Below are 19,910 nucleotides of genomic sequence, written 5' to 3'. Positions count from 1 at the left end.
TTTTATAGACAAAACTTTTGTGTCTTATTATTCTTAAGTCTTTATACTTTGATAGGTGCTTGTATATTTCCACATCTTCACTCCCTCTCCCCAGCCTTCCTCTCTCTCTCTCTTTCTCTCGGCTCATAATACATTCTTCTCTATTGTGTCTCTATGTGTATGGGGTAAGTACTCAGCAATAAAAAAGAACTGATTACTGATGACTCTGGAAGGACAAGAATGATTGATAGCTTTCGGTTTTGTATCTCCTGGTCTGGTGCCCTGTACATTTCACTCAGTCATTCAAGAAACATCTCCCAATTCAAAAAATTCACTGCACTGAACACTGCCCGTTTCAAATAATCTTTTATTACACCAGTAGGTCTCATTTGACATTCATGCCCCACGTTTTAAATTTCCGCATTGAACCTTCTCACGTCGACGGAACTCTAATCCGAGAACAAAAGTCCCGAAACTTCAGCCTTTAAATGTGTTGACTGTGTAAGCGCCGTTGCCCTGGCCCTGTTAATAATCCCTTAAAATGCATCCCAGAGCCACATTTTGGGGGACTTAGGACCAGCACAGTTAATCAGTAAGACACAGGGGAGTGCGGCGGTCGGGGACTTTCCACAGGGCTGAGGAGGGCGGCGGAATCACTAATATTTTTAACAACCGCAGCGTAAAGAATATCCAAACTGCTGCAGCCACAGGGTCGCTGGGCTCCGCGCCGCCCTCGTCGGGGCCCCGTCAGAGGCGGGGCTTCGCCTCGCCCCGCCCCTAGAGGCCCCGCCCCAGACGGGCGTGCCGCGGCCGCCCACGCTCGCTCCCGCCTTCCGGCTCGGAGCCGGGTCCGCGCGGGAGCGCCATGAGCGCGCGCCCGGGCCAGTGACCCACTCGGGGATGGACTGTGGCTCGGTGGCGGGCGAGAGGCCGAAACGCCCGCTGAGCCGCCGGCGGCTCCTGCTCTTCCTGCCCGCGGGCCGCGGCGGAAGCCCGGGCGGCCGCGGAGCCCCCACGCGCCGCTGCGTCTCCCCGCTGCCGGGCGGGCTGGGGGCCCTGCGGCCCCGCGCCCCGGGGGCCCGCGGGGGCGCGTCACGTGCGTCCCCGCTGCTCCTCCTCCTGCTCGTGCCCTCCCCGCGGCTGGCCGCCGCCGCCCCGCGCCGGCCTCTGGCCGACTGGGAGCGCTCGCGCCCCGGGCTCGCCGTCCCCGCGGCCGGGCGCGGCGGCGCGTGGAGGGGCGCACCGGGCCGCGCGGGCGTGGGCGTGGGCGGCGCCCTTCACCTAGGCCACCGCGCGGCGGCCGCGCTCGCTACCTGCAGGAGAGGTGAGTTTGGCGGCGGGCCGTGGCTTGGGGGAGGCCGGCGGCGCGGAGGGCGGGCCAGCCGAGGTCCCGGCCGCCTCGCACGCGCGGGCGGAGGTCCGGCCCGCCCTCGGGGACGCCGTCAGCGAGCTGGCCCCGAGCCTGGGAGTCCGGGGCAACGGGCGCCTTTCACGAACGGCGGCGCCTCTGCGGGGCGCGCAGTTCCCGGCTCCCACCTGTTGGCAGATGGGTCCTGCGGGTGGGCGGGCGCGTGCGCGCTGAGGGGCCAGGCTCCGGAGCGAAGGGCTAGTTTGACAGTCGGATTCCAAACTCCAGTGGATTCGTGGATTCTTTCGCGAAGCTCTAGTGCCTATCCTTTGCCTAGCACTTTTTTAGATATTTGGGATTTGTGAGTCAACAAAATCTTTTCCACCTGGAGCTTCATTCCAGCAGAGGTGCTGTAAACTTGTGTATATACCTATACACACACAGCCCTAGACTTTTTGCATATACCGAAACCTTTTACATATAGCTGTAGGATAAAATAGAGGGGGAAGAGTTGGGAATGGAGTAAGTCTACAGTTTTGAATTTAAACAGCGATCAGAGGAGGTAGAATTTTATTAAATACCTGAAGGAAGTGGCGGAGATCACTGCCCTGCGTGAGAACAGGAATTTGCTGAAAGCAAATTGCTGATAAAAATGTATACAGTAACCAACAAAGTGGGTACACATATCACTTGGGATAATCTATACATACCTATTAATGGCCATCAAGAACCACACCTTTTTCGTACTCTTCTGAATAGAAATGCATACACACTGACTGCATCTCAAATTTTAAAATATCATTGACTGGGGGAGAAACTGATTATTAGAACAACAAAGCAAGGAACTTTTGTGCACAGAAGGTGAGAAGGAGTACTGAACTATCAGTGTCCTGCAGTGATTAGGAGCGGTGGGTAGGTTTGGTCTTTATTTCTGTGTTTGTCCTTTAGTTACTCTTATTTTGACAGGTAACTTCTGATCTGTTCTCTCATAATTCAAGATTGTGGCCAATAGAGTTTCTTCGTCATAGGCTTGCTAACACTGTACCAGGAAAGTGGTACTGTTTTGGTGTCAAAGATCTCATTCATCAGAGTCATAAAAATAAGAATAGATGCATAAAAGCAGAGAAAGAGCAGAGTCAAGGTTGAGGAAGCATGTCTCCCCACTAGCTATCTGTTAATGAGCAGTTTTTTCCTTTATTTTCCGTCCAGTGATTGGTTTGCAGCCCCTCCCCCATCATCTTAGCAGGTCCACTTAAGGATGTTAGCAGTCAGAAATTCATACCTGGCTTTCTCATCTGTACAAGGCTAACCTTGGGCCTTTTTTGTAATTGTGGGTTTTTAATAATCTTTTGATATGCTCACATCTCCAGAAAGGAGAATTACATGTTACACTTTGGCATAACTTGATTTGCTTGCTTCTTGGTTTTCAGTGGGCTCTCAGCACTGCATCCCCAAGGTGCTGCCCTTTGACAGAGCAGGATGGCATTCCCTTCCCTCAACAGGGCGGAGTGCCAGGCGGGAGGTGGCCAGCCCTTTTCTCCACTTTTCTCCAAAGGCAGTGTTTCTTTGAAATAAGCTTGCTATTTCTGGTTCCAGTCGTTTCTGGAAAAGGAAAAAGTCAAGGTCTGCAGTGCCCATGTCAGCATCAGTTCCTGCTTAGTGGCGTGGGTATTTGCTCTGTGGTGTGGGTGTGGGAGGAGGTTTTGTTTTAAATTGCATGAATTATTTTGTTATTAGAGACAAGGAATTTGGGACCAGAATAACCCTGTCACTCTTCACAAGCCATTCTAGACGTCATGTGTTCAAGATCCCTGACCCATGGGACAGCCCAGCAGAGTTTAAGGTGGGTGAGGTGGCCTTAGAGGGTCCCTTGAGAAGTGCTTCATCCGTTCATTTATTTGCCAGTGTCCCTGGAGCAGTTTTGTTCTGTGTTGGGCAGATCTTGTTCTCTTACTAGGGCCAATTCTAGTCTCAGGACTGGTGGAGATATGTGATGAGAAAAGAGGGACCAGAGTTAAGTGTGCTTATTTATGAAGAGGGAAGAAATGAGGTGAAGAAGAGAAAGGAGTTCTTTCTAAACAGTCTCATAATCCAGTTCTTAGAAGCCATTACAGTGAGTTACAAAAAGTCAAATATTTTTCCCAGTTTGCAGAACGCCAGGCCCTCTGCTAGATGCACATGATAACAAATGAGTAAGGCTGGGTCCTCTTGGGCAGCTTGACTAATGGTGATGCAGATACGGAAGTAAAGTCAGTGCTGTCATAGAGCCACTGGCTAAGAACACCAGGTGCAGTAAAGGCTGCTTCCTTATCTGGGCGGAGGAAGCAGGGAGAATCATAAAGTGAAACGTAACGCAGACCTGGGACATAATGTACGCGTAGTAAACTGCCCAGATAAACGAAGATGTGTGTAAAAGGATGCTAACAGTGTAACAGGAGGGAAAGGAGAACAAGCCATGCCCAGGCATGGAGCAGGCTAGGTGCCCAGAAAGCTGAAAGGATAGCGCCGCTGTGACAGGAAGTTGGGCTTTGCCCTCCTGGGCCAGGGCCTCTTGCTGCAGAGGCGCTGCTTTGAATGGAAGGGTCTATTTTTACCATCAGACACAGGCATCAGCGCCTTTCCCTTTCTGTCTCGGCAAGCAGTGCTGATACAAATGTCATTACCTCTCACGCTGATTTGGGTGCTGACCATGACCATTGCTGCTCTCCTCCCTGTGGTTGGGAACACCTGCTGTAGGCCGCAGAGAAGTGTCAGATCTGTGGGGTCTCGTCCATGTCACACTCTACCTGCTGTGGTTGTCTTAGACCACTGAGGAGCGAAGGACCATCTGTCGTAGTTCTTTGGCTCAAGTATCTTGCTGGTCTCTCAGCCACTGAAGAACCTTTGACCTCTGAGTTAGCACACAGCTGGTGCTTTCCTGCTGCTCCTCTACAACACCGACCTCAGACTGGTGCCGGTCTGTGGCAAAATTAGAAGAGGAAGAACACATAAATAAGTAGCTGTGTATTAAATTTAAATGAAATTCTTTAGGTCATTCACCCTTTTTCTCCCCTTTTTTGGTTTCAGAATGTTTTTTTGGAATGATGGTAATATGAAAGGGATTTTTTTTGTACTGGGATTGAGCCCAGGGGCACTCTACCACTGAGCACCTCAGCCCTCTATATTTTTTATTCTTTATCTTGAGACTGGGTCTCACTCAGTTACTGAGGCTGATCTCAAACTTGAATCTTCCTGCCTCAGCCTTCCAAGTCGATGGTATTATAGACATGCACTACTGCACACATCTAAATGTCCTTTCTCATCATAATTTTGAAAACTATTTTAGTAATTCATGAAATTCAAAAGCCAGGAAGCCATTTCAATACACTGCGCTACCTCCCTCAGATGAAAAGGCCTTAGATCTGTTGTAAATGCATGACAGTTCATCAAAAAGATAGTGTAAAGACTGTTAGAGCACATCTCTCTAAAGATAGGCTTTTGCAAAGATATCACAAGAAAACTACAGAAAAATATTCTTTATGAATGTTGATAGAAAAAATCCAACAAATACTATCAGACTAAATCTTGCAACATATAAAAAAAATTATGTACCATGATCAAGTGGGTATCCCAGGGTTGTTAGATCCATTTAACATCTGAAAGTCAATTCATGTTATAAACCACATTAATAGAATAAAACCCACACAATCATCTTAACACACAGAAAGAACCTTTGTAAAATTTAACACCCTTTCATGATTTAAAAAAACAAAAAAAAATCTCAATAAACCAGGAATTGAACCTGATAAAAAGCATCTACAGAAAGTCCACCACTGTTGTATTTAATGGAAAAAAACTATATACTTACCTTCCAAGGCTGGGAACAGGGAAAGGGTACCTGCTTTGCTCTTCTGTGTAACATCCTACAGGAACTTCTAGCCAGGGCAGTTAGGCAAGAAAATGGAATAAAAGGCAGCCAGGTTGGCAAGAAGTAAAACGATCACTGTTCTCAGATGACATGATCTTGTATGGAGGAAATCTTAAGGAATCCATTAGACTGTTAGAACTGATAAACAAGGTCAACAGGATTGCAAGATCAGTATGCAGAACAGTTGTATATTTATGTACCAGCAATAGCAGTCTGAAAAGGAAAGTAAGAATAATTCCATGTACAGTAACATAAAATAAAATACTTAGAAATGAATTTGACAGAGTAGAAAACACTCAGAAAACTAAAAAGCATTATTGAAGAAATTGAAGGCCTAAATAAATGGGAGACTTACCATGTTTATTGATCCAAATTTTTAATATTATTAAGGTGGCAGTACACTCCCCAAATTGGTCTGTAGGTTTAACACAGTCCCTCTCAAAAATCTCAGTTGTTTTTTGTTTTTTGCAGAAACTGACAAGGTCATCCTAAAATTCATATGGAAATGCAAGAAACCCATAATAGCTGATCTATCTTGAAGAAGAACCTTATCCAAAGTGCACTCAAATCTAGAATATATAAAGAATTCTTACAGCTCAGTGATAAAAAGACAAATAACCTAATTAAAAATAGCCAAAAGGGCTGGGGATGTAGCTCATTTGGTAAAGTGCTTGCCTTGCATGGACAAGCCCTGGGTTCACCCCAGCAACACAAAATAAAAAAAATAAATAAATAAAAATAAAAATAGCCAAAATAGGACTGGGGATATAGCTCAGTTGGTAGAGTGCTTGCTTCGCAAGCACAAGGCCCTGGGTTCAAATCCCCAGCACTGCCCAAAAAAAAAAAAAAATAGCCAAAATACTTAAAGTTGACATCTCTCTAAAGAAGACATACAGATGGCTTATAAACACACAGAGATGCTTAACATCATTAGGCAGCAGGAAAATGCAAGTCAAAACCACTTCAAACCCACGGGACAGCAATTTTAAAAACATCCTAACAAGTGTTAGCTAGCATAGAGAAATGAGAAGCCTCCTCCGCTCCTGGTGAAAAGGTGAGGCAGTGCTGTGCTTTGGAAAACAGCCCGGCAGTTTCTAGAACAATCAGACAGGAGCACCTATATGATCCAGCACTTCCACTCCCAGGCATGTGCACAGGAGAATTGGAAACACAGTGACCATTATGAGTAACCAGGCAGTGGAGACAACCCATGTCCTTCAGCTGATGAGCAGATAAACAATGTCTGGTACAGCCTTAAAATGGACTATTACCCCACAATACAAAGAAAGTCAGTCGTGGTGCCTTCTACAGCGTGGATGACACCAAGGGAACAGAGCCATTCGGAGACCACATATCGTGTGATTCTCCTGAGCAGGCCCGCAGTAGACAAAAATAGATCAGGGGTCGGCTGGGGGATCGATGGGAGGGTGGAAGGGTCAAGCAGGTGTTCTAAAGGTGAACGTAGGTGAGCAATTCTGTAAATAAAAGCAATTGAATTTTACAATGGAAATGGGGGGATTGTATGGCATACAGATTTTATAAAACCAGGTGGGCAGCATGATGCTGGGGCTCAGTGGTAGTGCCTGCTGCATCCCACAGGCTCAGGTTTCCGCCCCCAGCTCAACAGACAGATAGGCTTTGGGGGTGTGCCTTGGGTTTTTTATGATGCTGAGTTGCTTTTGTTTACTGTTACCTTTTGTTTTAACTCCAAAGGGTGGGTCCTTTTTCCCTCAGAATTGTGAACCAGTAACCACTGAGCACTGATGGAGCAGTAAAGAGTCTTTTATTCTTGGCCCAGAATGGAAGTGATAAATACTTGAAAATCCACTTCCCACACCCTGGTGTGTGTGGCTGTGGGGCAGGAGTGATCTATATGTAGAGATATAGATACATCTCCCCCCCCCCCGTGTATGTGTGTGTGTGTGTGTGTGTACACATATATAGATATATAGTATGTATATATGGACATATATATGTATATATTCAAGTATGTGTGTGTGTATAATATATTTATAAAGAGAAATGAAGGGGAGAGCTAATCAAGGGGAGGGGAATTCATGTTTTCTGATAATGGGCTTGGGTTTTCCAGGTATTTAGGTGCCATTTTTTGCTTCTTCTCTATTGTCATTGTCATGGCATTTGTCTGCTCTCTTGACGCTGGGGTATGTCATTTAGCACACAAGTGGGATTATATTGACATTAGAAATCGACTTGGGGACACTGGCAGCCATCTTAGATCCAGCCAGTTTCAGCCAGCCCCCTGAAGAGGGACTTCTTTCTGTCCTTCAGGTACCCTGTCCTCAAAGATTAGCAGGAAGGGGATGGGCTAGAAATTCCCGAGGTCACCTGGCCTGTGCACTTAGGGCAGGGCCTTGTTACAGCCAGTCTGTTTGACCCTCCTCTCCTTTCCGTTCTAGAGCTGAGCCTGTCTGCGGGGTGCCTGCAGCTGGAGCACAGGAGGGGAGAGTTCACCTGTTCTGGGAACAGGAAGCTGTACTTTGACACCCATGCCTTGGTGTGCCTGCTGGAAGAAAATGGTAATCCCCTCATTCCCACTCGGCGTCCACAAGATCACAGTGAATAATGACCCGTTTCCTTCGCCTTCACATGTTTCTCTTCTACTCGAGCCTACAGGTGACCCTCCAGTCAATCTCCTTTTTAGGTCATCATTTTTTGTTAAGGGACATTTTTGCTTCATCAGTACAGTAGAGGCTTTTTCTACACGTTTTCTCTTTGTCCAGGTGAAGTCCATCTTTATAATTTCACCATGGTCATAGTGTCATAGGTCAAAATTTAAACACAGGTCAGCAAAGCTCAGGAATGATTTCTGACAGCTGGGACTGCAGCACAGCAGTGATAGTCTCATTACTGTGCATCTGTGTGCCTTTTAAAATTTTGTAAAATAGAAATGTTGCTGAGCAGCAGTTATTGATTATTTTAACTTACCATTTTTTTTTTTTTCTTTTAAATAATATTCAGATTAGCGATTTCACTTACTGCTGTTGAGTTAATATAAAAGATTGCTCTGGCACGGGTGACATTCATTCAAAGTGCCCTTAGAATATGGGGAGCATCCTCATACCTGATGATATCCAGACAAGTATGTCACTTGTGATTCCTTATTCTGTGGCACATATATTCTCAAAGTCAGAATTCCAAATTCACATGGATTATGCTTTGAAAATAAACACATCTGTGTTTTTACTTCACCGGGTAGCTGTGTACACATGTTCACATTCAGGAAGCTTCTCTCGGTAATGTGCTTCACATGCCTAAGTCGGAGTGTAGGATGGGTTGTTCTCTGCCTGTCAGGTAGTGGGAAGCCCCACGGCCGAGCCCCCCTCTGCCAGCTTCTACCTGCATAACTGTGGAAGCCCCTATTCTTCTCAGCTTTCATTTGCTCATCTCTAGCATGAGCTTAATAAGAATTCCAAAGAACCTTTTGAGCACTTAAATGACATAATGTTCCTGAGTGCACTTTGGAAAAACTATTAAGTACTATATAATAATTTTCACAACTTTTCTTGTCAAACTTGAAATAATAGGCCTTTTTTACCAAAACTTCTTTCAGCTCAGACTTTAAAAGGGAAAAGTGGAAATGAGAAGGGTGGGTTTGTCTTGCCAGCAGAAGTGTTCCTACTTACCTTGATTTCAGACCTTGACCCATGGATATTTGCATCTTTAAAGACCAGAGATGTGAGGACCCCACCCAGAGGCAGGGGGAAAGGACTTTCTCCACTGACCTGGTGAGGAGGGGCTTCATTTGACTGGCAAGGGTGGAAGCCAGAAAGGCCCTTTATCCAGAGCTATGTCTCCTGATTAGCAGAACTTCTAGAAGTCTGCGATCTCTAATTAATTTGTACCACCTAACTTCGTAGGTCTAGAGCTTCACTTCTACCTTTTCGTACACCTTTCTTTTCCCACAGGGAGTTATAAACTGTTTGGCTTTGGTTTCATTTTATCATCTGTATAAGTTCTCTAGCTCTTTTTCTTCCTTTTTAAAATTAATTTTTAACTAATACATAAAAACTGCATATTAGTGGGATATTTTTTTCTTTTCTTCATAACTGTTAAGTCATAATTATGTTTAACCATGAACTCTTAGTAAAGTTTTAAAATTTGCAAAATACATGTTCATTTTCTAAATATTAGAAAGGCAGGGGGGAAAAAAGCCTCAGAGCCCAATACCATAGAGCTAAACAGTGAGCGTTTTGGTGAGGACCCTTCTGGATGTTTGCACTAGATATGCTTGACACACATTTTGAAAAAGTAAAGACTTTTAAATACAATGGTAGATCTTTGGAGGTCCTTTCTTCTCCTTTCAAAATCTTTGTTAATTATTGTCCCATGTTTAATTTTATCCAACTTATTTAGAATCTTCTGATTCTTCCGAAGTTCTCATAGATGGAAGCATTTAATAGAAGGAATTGCTCTTCAGGCACTCAGGTTTTAATTATTTGTTTCAATTTCTACATGAAATATGAGTTACAGACTTGAGTTATTAAAAGCATTAACAATGCCGAGTTGCCAGTCTCTATAATTTGATTCACCATCGTTTGTTGAGTGTCAAAAAATATCTTTTATCCAACTTGGGCCTCCCAGACTAGTGACTGAAGAATAATATCAAGGAAAAAAAACGAAAGAATTGATTTTATCTTTTAATATTAAATAAGTTAACAACTAGATTACTATTTGTATAGTCAGCGATTTGATTTGTGATAGGTATAGCTGAGTTTTCCTTATGTAGGTAAGTTGTTAATAATGTGCACTTTAAAATTTAAAAAATTGTCCGCCATAGAAAATTTAGACAATTTAGAGAAATATAAAGAAGAAAATTTTCATGAATCTTTGTTGAATGATCAGAACAGTCTGGGGATGTGGCTCAGTGGTGGAGTGCATGCCTGGCCTCCTGAAGCCTTGGGTTCAGTGCCTAGCGCCACCTCAGACAACAGACTGCAGAAACAGTCCTTGCATCTGTAATTTGGAATCAGCCTGTATCTCTTGACATTGAATTGCAGGCAGAACCGTCTCACTAAACATTCTCTGAAGACCCGAGTTTTGACAGCTGGGAGGGCTTTGGAGATCTTAGTAGCCCGGGCACCTGACTGTGTGGGGAACACTCCGGGATGTTTCTTACCTGTAAGGGCAGCAGGCGCATCCCAGCTGTGGCTCTGTCTGCTCAACCCTCCTGCCCGCTGCTCTCCTCTTACTTCTGAGTTCAGAATGGAACGTACACATTGGCCGTGAATTGTCTTCCTGACAGCTGCATTCTTCCGAGAGTGATCATATCCGTGTGTGTGCTTGCTTAGGTTTTACTACGCAGCAAGCAGAAATCATTGTCTCTGCATTGGTCAAGATCATGGAGGCCAACATGGACATCGTCTACAAAGACATGGTCACCAAGGTGCAGCAGGTTAGCGTGGTTCCAGCGGGTGAGCAGATCTGAAATCTGAAAGTGGGATGTTATTTGTAATAAGTATTAATGTAACTCTTCAGATAACAGTTGGCTGAAAACTATATAGCAATTTTAACCATAGGAGGCAAAAGAGAATCGTGCACAAAATTAGACTCCTCGTGCTTGAAAGCTGACTGTGCTCCAAAGCTGTCTGTTCTGATTGAGGGTCTGTAATAAATGGAGATGTGGCCAGAGGTGAGTCGTAGCATCATGTCCTCGAGTCCACAGGCCACTGCACGGTACTGGTGATTCACGTGGTAACAGTGCCATTGCGAGTTTTGTTCTCTTCATTTTCTCTCCTCCAAATAGTGGTGACTGACTGAACCCTGCCCCACCCCCCCGCCCCCAGTCCACGTCCTCTGGTTTCTCCTGGCGACAACAGCAGGTGCAGAGAGCAGGAGGTGGGCCTCTGGGCTGACCTGATGTGAGTGTCGTTTCTCTTTTCCTAGGAAATCACTCTTCAGCAAATAATGTCTAAGATTGCTAATGTGAAAAAGGATATGATCATCTTGGAGAAGAGTGAATTTTCAGCCCTCAGAGCAGAAAATGAGGTAAAAGTGCAGAGCACTCATAAAATATATCAATGCTCTCTCTCTCTCTTGCGCGCGCACGCACACACACACACACACACACACACACACACACACGGGCCACAGTAAGTGTGTACTGCCATGAACTTCCAGGTGTGCACCTGAGGAGTTGGGGTGTCACCCACCGCAGGCTCCTGCCTGTGCCCTCAGTCATGTCACTGACTGCAGTGCCACACAGTGGGCCCCACTGTCCTGTGTGTGTTAGGACAGTCCCCAGCTGAGGGCCCTCAGGGATAGCTGCACAGGTCCCTTTCCCTTCTCCAGGCGAGGCACGTCGTTCGTGGGGTCAGCAGCTAAGTCATTGCTCTCTGCATCTTCTTGTTATTTTCAGTTAAAGCCTATAAGAGAAGGCCATTTATTGCCTGTTGATTTTAGCCCCATAAGAAACCTTATCCTAAGAAAGGCAGAGTCTGAACTCTGAAAATTGTCCTCAAAGTCAACTATTTGAGGGCAGAACTAGTAGGAAAAAAAATTTTTTTGAAGGAGATATTAAAGAAAGCAAGGTCACTACGGGCAAATGTTAAAAACAGTTGTGTCGCCCGCCTGTCATCTCAGCAGCTCAGGAGGCTGAGACAGGAGGATTGATAGCAAGCTCAAAGCCGCCCCAGCAACTTATTTTCAGCCCTGTCTGAAAATAAGAAGGGCTGGGGATGCGGCTCAGTGAATAAGCACCTCTGAGTTCAATTCCTGGTACAAAAAAAATCCCAGTTATATTACTAATTTTATGCAACCTTCAAGATGAATTAAAACTAATTTCAAGGTCTGCACAGGCATAGTAGTATGATATTTTTTTTTGAGTTCTGAATGTCGTGAGGTTTGCCATGAATGAGGGAAGAAGTGTAAGAACTTGTGAGTAAACGTGTGTTCTAGTATTTATTGATTATCAAGTTTTTTCTTCCAACTTTCTAAACATGTCCTTGTTTCTTTTTAATGTGTTTTTAGAAAATAAAACTTGAACTACATCAGTTAAAACAACAAGTAATGGTAAGATTCTCTTTCCTGTATGCTGACTTTTTGTAATTATATAAGCATAATGTCAGAAATAATTACGTGTTTTTAAAAACTTAATTCTTGGTGAAATATTTCTGTAATATGCCTGTACATATTGGAAGGCTTAAAACAGCCAATGAATAAGTCACCAGTGTCTATAACTAAATGCATTGAGAAAATTGCCTTCTAGGAGGAGTTAAATAATTTTAAATCAAAATGTTTGTGAAGTAGCCAAATGGAGCCCTTAGATTCTCTTAAAAGTGATTTTCTTTAGAAAATTCCATGTGATTTTTAAATGGTTACCAGACCAGCTATGTTTGTTTTGTTTTATTTTATTTTTTTTATTGTAAACAAATGGGATACATGTTGTTTCTCTGTTTGTGTTTTATTTTTTTTTAAGTGGGAAAGAATATTGATGTTAAAAAAGAAAAGATTTTGATGAGTTTCAAAGAGAAGGCTTGACAGTTAAACTAGAGTTTAAATCTTTGCTTTCCATAGTTGTCTAGGGAGCTGCTTTCTTCCTGAATTCCACAGGGAGATTATATGGAGAATCTGGAGGTCAAAAGCACCTGTGGTCCCAGCTACCCAGGAGGCTGAGGCAGGAGAATGGCTTGAGCTGAGCCCAGGAGTTTGAGGCCAGCCCAGGCAACCCAAAAAGCAGTAATGACCCACTCTAGGGGGCTTGCCTCTCAGAGGGACTCTGTACACATGACTGGAGCCTGAAGACAGGGCCAGCCTGGCTCCTCCACAGTCCCCTGACATCATTAGCCAGTCCCACCCCTACCTCTGGCCGTGCCCTTCCCTGGCCGACTCCCTTGGGTTAGAGGCAGCAGGTATCCCAGGTCAGGTGTGAATTTCTAACTTGGGTTTCTCTCCTTGTCCTTTGCCTTTCTACTAGGATGAAATGATCAAAGTCCGAACAGATACAAAATTAGACTTCAATCTAGAAAAAAGCAGAGTAAAAGAATTGGTATGTTCTTTCATTAAAAATAAATTACGAATTCATTTCTTTTCAGGATGGAATGCTTAGTTAAGTCTTAAGTTTACATATGTGTCACAATGTTGTTAAATATTTACCAATTTTCAGTGTTAGACATACCACCTTTTAACTGTATTTTGGATTAGGGCTTAAATTTGAGGCTTTCAAAAGTGCTGGGCATGGTAGCCACTGCCAGTAATCCCAATGGCTCAGGAGGCTGAGGAGCCAGCCTCAGCATCTTTGCAAGGCCTTAAGCAACTCAGTGAGACCCTGTCTCTAAAATATAAAAAGGGCTGGGGATGTGGCTCAGTGGTTAAGCACCCCTGGGTTCATTCCCCAGTACCTAAAAAAAAGAAAGTAACACTAAAATTAAAATCTTGATCAAATTGGGTTTGAACTTTGTTTCAGAGACACTAGATCATCCGTTACATAGACATTAATTAGAAATTTAAACTCAATTTTGATCTATTTAATACTGATTTAAATCTCTTCAGGCTCTCATTTTGAAAAAGTTGATTTATTTTAGATGAGTAATGTTAAATAATACTAAATTCTATGCTGAAATTCTGTTTTAAAACATATTTCTGTGTTGTCTTTGTGGGCATGTGTGTGGTGCTGGGGTCAGACCCAGGCTGAGCAGGATCATGCTGAGCAAGTCCTGTTCTGCTGAGCTGCACCCCTAGCCCTGCACATTCTTTTAAATGCAGCGAGGTGTGTGCTTTAATGAAGGTGCATGTCAGATTTCCTTAGGTGGTTTTCAGCCTATTTAGGCATTCCTCTCTCTGCTCGGGCTTTCTCTAGGTAGTAACATTAGCTAGGAGCCTTTCTTGTTCTGGGCACTTGGAGCTTTTTCCCCAGCAGGAGCTAGTGCACATGCCCCTGCAGACACTGCCTGTGCAGACTGAGCAGTATCCTCTCGTTTCTCAGCACTTCCCTTTAATCAAAACGTGCTGTAAGGGTACATGGAGCCAATGCTGCCGCTCAGATGAATGCATAATTGTGTTCTGGAACTGCTGCTGGACCTCACGAGTGAAATTGAGCTTCATCAAACAAAATAACTGGCACGCCCACGTTACCCATCTTCTGGTCTCTCACTTAGCCATGAAGATGCAATCACCTAGTCTCACCAAAACATGTAGTGACTGCAAGCACATGATGACTACTGAGGGAGACACCTCTAGGTACCTTTATCCTTCTGGGTCGTGTTTCCAAGAAGACTCTGAATTCACTTGATTTAGGATAGCCAGTCAAGCTGGTAAGCAATGCATCTAGGAGATTAGACCAATCTGGGAGGTGTGAGTTACTCACTTAGCTGGGAAGTGGTTCTTGACGATCCTGAACCTGGGTTGCTCTGAAGCACAGTGCAGTAGCACGTTAGCAGCTCGTGTGTGTAACATGCATTGGTGCAGATGAGTCATTTGACCTTCAAATTCCCTTGGCGAGGTTATTAAATTAAAAATTAAATGAACTATGGCAACATTTACAACTAGTTTCAAAAGCAGTGTGGCATATAAATGTTTTGGGGCTTGGGAAGAGGGAGCCACGTGGTTTTTTTGTTCTTGTTGTTGGTTTTTTTTTTGGGGGGGGGGGAGGTGCTGAGGATCGAACCCAGGGCCTTGTGCTTATAAGGCAAGCACTCTATCAACTGAGCTATCTCCCCAGCCCCCATGAGTGTTGTTTTTAAATTGTGGAATATCAAGACAGGCTTGCTTTTCTCTGGTGGGCGAGTCAAGTCCTTGCTTTAAGGAGTGTAGAAAATCCAGCTCCACCCTGCCCTCTGGGGGTGAGTTGACACCTGGTGCTGTGGTCTGGGACCCTGACAGAGCATTGTCGTTTGATCTTGCAACCAGTTTAGTTTGGGGTATGGGGTGGTTTATTTTTTGTCAGTTTCTTGTTTTGTTTTCTTTTACTTCTAAGAAATGGTATTTTTATACTCTATCTACTGATAGTCCTGGGGGGGCTACCAGTTGCTCAGTTCAGATAGATCCTAGGGGAACATTTTATACCCAGATATTTCAAAGCATTAACTTTTTCCTATATAATCATGTTTATATGGATCCTAAAAAAAATCCTCATTTAAACTATAATTTTTCATTTGCTTAATTAAATCCTAACACCTTGTGTTGAGGAGATATGTTTGCTTTTGATTTTAATGTTAATAAACTGTACTAAATCTTTTCACAGATATTAATAGCCAAAGGCAAGGACCATTTTAGTTACAGGCAGAGCTTGTCAGTTCTTTTAGTAACTGGGTTGTGACCATGCCCACGCCAGGGTATTGTTACCATTAAACCACCGTGCAGTAGCTCAGTGTATTTCTCCTATTTTTGTGTTGTGTACAGAATAATATTCCTGGGAGCTATCTTTTCCCCAGCTTAGTATTGTTCTGGTTTTCTCCACACCTCGAGTCGTGCTTGTAGCTCTGGTGGGATCGCTCCTCGATGGAACTGGTCTCCACCGTTTTCAGCCTCTCAAAGCCAAAAGGCCTGCGACTCTGCCCATCTGAACTGGTCCCAGGACATGCTCTCCTACCCGTCGGATGTAGTGCTGTTCTGTTGCCTGGTATCATAGCAGAGAGGTGACCCATGACAAAGGGAATCCGCGGGTCAGAGCAGAAAGTGTAAATAAGAAACCTCCAGTGACAGAATGGAAGCAGGAGGCAGCAGGCTGCTGTGTCTCCACGCGGTTTCCACATCAGGGCGTTCTGGGTCGCACTGAGACCAGAACAGAGGAGAGAGGGAACAGATCAGGTGGACCAGGATCTGACCATGTGATGTATTTGTTTCAGTATTCATTGAACGAAAGGAAGCTGCTGGAATTGAGGACAGAAATAGTGGAATTGGTAAGAAATGAGACGTGGACTTTTCTGTCATTTTATCCATGTTCACTTCATCCTATTCATAGTTACTGTTCCTTGTAATTATGTGTTGTGGAAAGATGTGCAGTTTATGTCATGGGGTTTTTAAAAATTGAGGTAGAATATGCACAATATAAAAGTGCCATCTTAACCATGTTTATGTGTATGGTCAGTGGTATTTATTTTGCAAAATTAAAACCGTATCCCTTAAACACTAACTCCTCACTCCCTCCTCCTACAGTCACTAGCAACCACCAGTCTGCTTTCTTTCTCTAGAATTTGACTATTCTAGGTAATTTCTGCTTAGTGGAATCATATAGTACTTGCCTTTGGGCGCTGGCTTATTTTACAATGTCTCAAGGGTTCACCCATGTTGTTTTAAGTGACAGAATTTCTTCCTTTTCAGGACATACTAGTTTTCCATTGCATGCATATACCACATTTTATTTATTTGCCTGTCAGTAGACACTTCAGTTGCTTCCTTTTTTGGATATTGTTAATGCTTCAATAAACATGGGGAAGTAAATATCTGTTGAGCCCCTATTTTCAGTTCTTTTGGGTATGTACCCAAGAAGTTGGGTATTTTACACTTAACAGATACTTGATCTTATGAAAGCTTAAATCTCAGCAATTGACAAATAGTGGGGAGTGGAGATGCTGTCTTGCTTTTTAATCACAGCACACCTTACTCCTTTTCCACACTCCTCCCTCAAGGGCTGGGGCTGGGGTGTACTCAGTGGGAGAGCCTGTGCTTAGCGTGCTCCTGGTTCAGTCGCCAGCACTCATGCAGATCCGTGTGCCACCTGGGACCTCTGAAATCTGGAGGAGGCTCCATGAGAGAATTCTGGAATGTTTCTCTGGAATACTTTGGAACACATTAAGCATCCACTTCCGTATTCCTGCCTGAGTTGGGAATCGTAGGAAACTGCTTGCCTGTTCTGGGATTCTCAGTGAAGCGTGGTCAGTGTTTTCAGCATGAATGCATCCTCAGCCTTTTTGAGGGTGAATATCCACCTTGTTTAACTGTGTTGCGTTTGGGGAAGGACACAGAGTGACCCTTGGTAGCTAAGCCTTTGTTAATGAAGGACTTAATGTCTGAACTACAGAAGAAAACTGTGACAAAAGACTAGAAATAATGTCAAGACAAGCAGTGTCACTTTTAGATTATCTCAGGCCACACTTCTCTGTCAAAATAATTTTTAGTTTACTGAATGCCTTTGACTGAGGAGCTGAGAGGAAGGGAACTCGGTGGTTGCCAGTGAGGGCAGACTGGCCTCATGGTGCTTCATGGGGTTGGAGCCACCTCCAGTTCACCAGGGTTTCCATCTGGATTTCACAGTTGCTTCTCTGACCAGCCCGTGTGAGGCAAGGCCAAAGGTTGGAAGGGTTTTGTTTTCCCAGACAAAAGGAAACTGGCACCTAGAGACTTACAGCATGGCCCCTAGTCTTCCCTGGGCTGCCTGGTGGCTCCCCAGTAGGAAGGTAGGAAGGTGCTCTGAGGTGGAGAGCAGGGGGCCAGGACCTGAAGCCCTCTAATGCTCTGAACTTCTGTTTTAAAAGCATGCCCAGCAAGATCGGGCCCTGACGCAGACAGACAGGAAGATAGAAACGGAGGTCGCTGGCCTCAAAACCATGCTTGAGGCGCACAAGCTTGACACCATCAAATATTTAGCAGGTGAGCTATTCTGTATCTTAAGTGTTTAAAACCACATGAAAAAATACATCACCCTTTAGGTATGTGTCAGATAATTGCATCTCATTGATTCTAGCACTTTTTTCATGGAAAGTTTCTTATGCTTTTCAGTAGATGGAGTATTATACCTTAATTGGTATTTTTTTTTTTATCTTAATTCTTACTAGTAAAATAAAAGTAATGTTGTACTTTACAATTAAACAAGGCATAAATTTCATAAGATACTATCATTGGATTATGGCTGTTTGGGATTTTAATGAAATTCAATACAGGAAATATGTTGTGAATAAAATAGAAGGTATTTGAGTTGTGATCTTTCTGTTTTGATTGATAATACTCCTTTTAAGGGGTTATTTTGCTTTTGCAACTTTTGGTACTGGGGATTGAACTCAGGGGCTTGTGCTTGCGAGGCAGGCACTCTACCAGCTGAGCTATCTCCCCAGCCTGCTTTTGCAACTTTTGAGCCAAAAGAGAGAACGCAGATTCGTCATTGAGAACAAAAGCCTAAGCCGGCAGTGGCATGCACCTGTGATCAGTCCCAGCCAAGCCAAGGCAGGGGGATCCTAAGTCCAAGGCTAGTTCAGCAATTTAGTAAGACCCTCAGCAACTCAACAAGGCCCTGTCTCAAAATTTAAAATTTTAATAAAGGACTGAGAACGTAGCTCAGGGGTAACATGCCCCAGGGTACAATCCCCAGTACCCCCACCCAACCCCCCAAAAAAACCCAGGATTGGGGAAGTGATCAGTGGTAGACCACTTACCTAGCATGCACGAAGCCCTGGGTTTAGTCCTCAGCACTACAATCGGACAAAACAAAGCAAAAAATTATTTCAGATCAGTTTTAACAGTTTAGATTAATGAAATATTTTAAAGCTATAACAATATATTTATATAAATATTCGTACCTGAGTAGTTCATATGTATATGAACACATACACACATGCATATATGTACACTTTGTGACCACAGAATCTTTGTGATTCTCAACTCTCTTGAGAAGTTCTCTTGAATATTAAATACAGTTGCACTTTGAAGATGATGGTTTCAAGATGTGGAGTTTTGTTTTTTGTTTCTTTTAACAGGCACCTGGGAACATCCAGGTTTGTTTGTTGGCACATCAGTGAACAAACTTAGTTTCTAGGTTTGTTTATTTGTTTGTTTAATTTTCATAGTGGAGAGGCAGGTGGTTGTGTTTCCTTAATAAGCAGAGGTCCCTATACTTCAGGTCACCTCTAGATTATTCACAATGTCTAATGCAGGGTAAAATATTCCCTCAAGGAACTGTTATTAGAACTAATAGTACTCAATTATTTTTTCTTACAGGGTCTGTATTTACGTGCCTGACAGTAGCTCTGGGATTTTATCGCCTGTGGGTATAGTAAAGGTGTCTATTTAAAGATATATCCATTGGTTAGCCTTAAGAATACCAGACTATTGTTCCTTTTTTTTTTTCTTGTTTCAAATTTTAATCCTGATTTGACTTAATGCATATTGTTAATTTTTATACAAATTATGGGCACATGGCCAAAGTAAAGAAGTTGGAGTCTGCTCCATGAAAGTCCTTCTCTCCTTCTGCTTAGTTGACTTGATAACCAGGGGGTGTGGAGCACACCTTGACAACTCCACTCGCTGATCCAGTGCACTAGGTCTAACCTTGGTGCATACCGACAGTAAATATTTGTGTAACTCCCTGCAACTTGAAATCTTCTCGTCAAGTAGTGGATTTGGGGTCTCCATTGAAAGGGGACTGTGGCTTTAAGTGCTTAAGAATCATTGACTCCAGCACCCACTCCTCCACCCATCCTCCCCCCCCCACTGCTCCTCTCCCCCAGGTATTGCCTCTGCTGAGCTGGTTCCTAATACCCCTGTACTTCTGCTCCTAAAGGAGGGTTTTCTGCCGATTTCCATTGTCTTAGTAAGTTATTGTTATGGTTATTTTTAATGTGCCTTCCGGCTAGAAAATCCTGCTGCCTACTGCAGCCTTGTAACAGTAATGGGGACTCTTGCTGCTCAGGATGCTGGATTCCCCAAGTCCTTAACTGCAGTACTGCTCTGCCTGCGGCACTTCTACCTGGAGGAGCTCAGTTGCTTCAGCCCAGTGGGGGTTCAGCC

At 43.9% G+C, this 19,910-nt stretch overlaps 1 protein-coding gene across 4 annotated transcripts; it reads left to right on the top strand.

The window, feature by feature from the left end:
• Positions 1–764: 764 nt before the first annotated feature.
• Positions 765–19,197, top strand: MCUR1 (mitochondrial calcium uniporter regulator 1). 4 transcript variants are annotated; one of them, XM_079148598.1, is made up of 9 exons: positions 765–1,303; positions 7,652–7,771; positions 10,544–10,647; positions 11,139–11,240; positions 12,222–12,263; positions 13,168–13,239; positions 16,037–16,090; positions 17,666–17,780; positions 19,122–19,197. In XM_079148598.1, the coding sequence occupies exons 1-9, from the start codon at positions 880–882 to the stop codon at positions 19,175–19,177; spliced, it is 1,089 nt and encodes a 362-aa protein (XP_079004724.1). In that variant the 5' UTR covers positions 765–879; the 3' UTR covers positions 19,178–19,197. The 4 variants fall into 4 exon arrangements, with proteins under 4 accessions (XP_079004724.1, XP_079004725.1, XP_079004726.1 ...); XM_079148599.1 differs by lacking the exon at positions 12,222–12,263; XM_079148600.1 differs by lacking the exon at positions 13,168–13,239.
• The last annotated feature ends 713 nt before the right edge of the window (positions 19,198–19,910 follow it).

Source organism: Sciurus vulgaris (genome assembly GCF_902686455.1).
Source record: "Sciurus vulgaris genome assembly, chromosome: 7".
Classification (NCBI taxonomy): Eukaryota; Metazoa; Chordata; class Mammalia; order Rodentia; family Sciuridae; genus Sciurus; species Sciurus vulgaris.
This window is presented reverse-complemented; position numbering and strand designations above follow the sequence as displayed.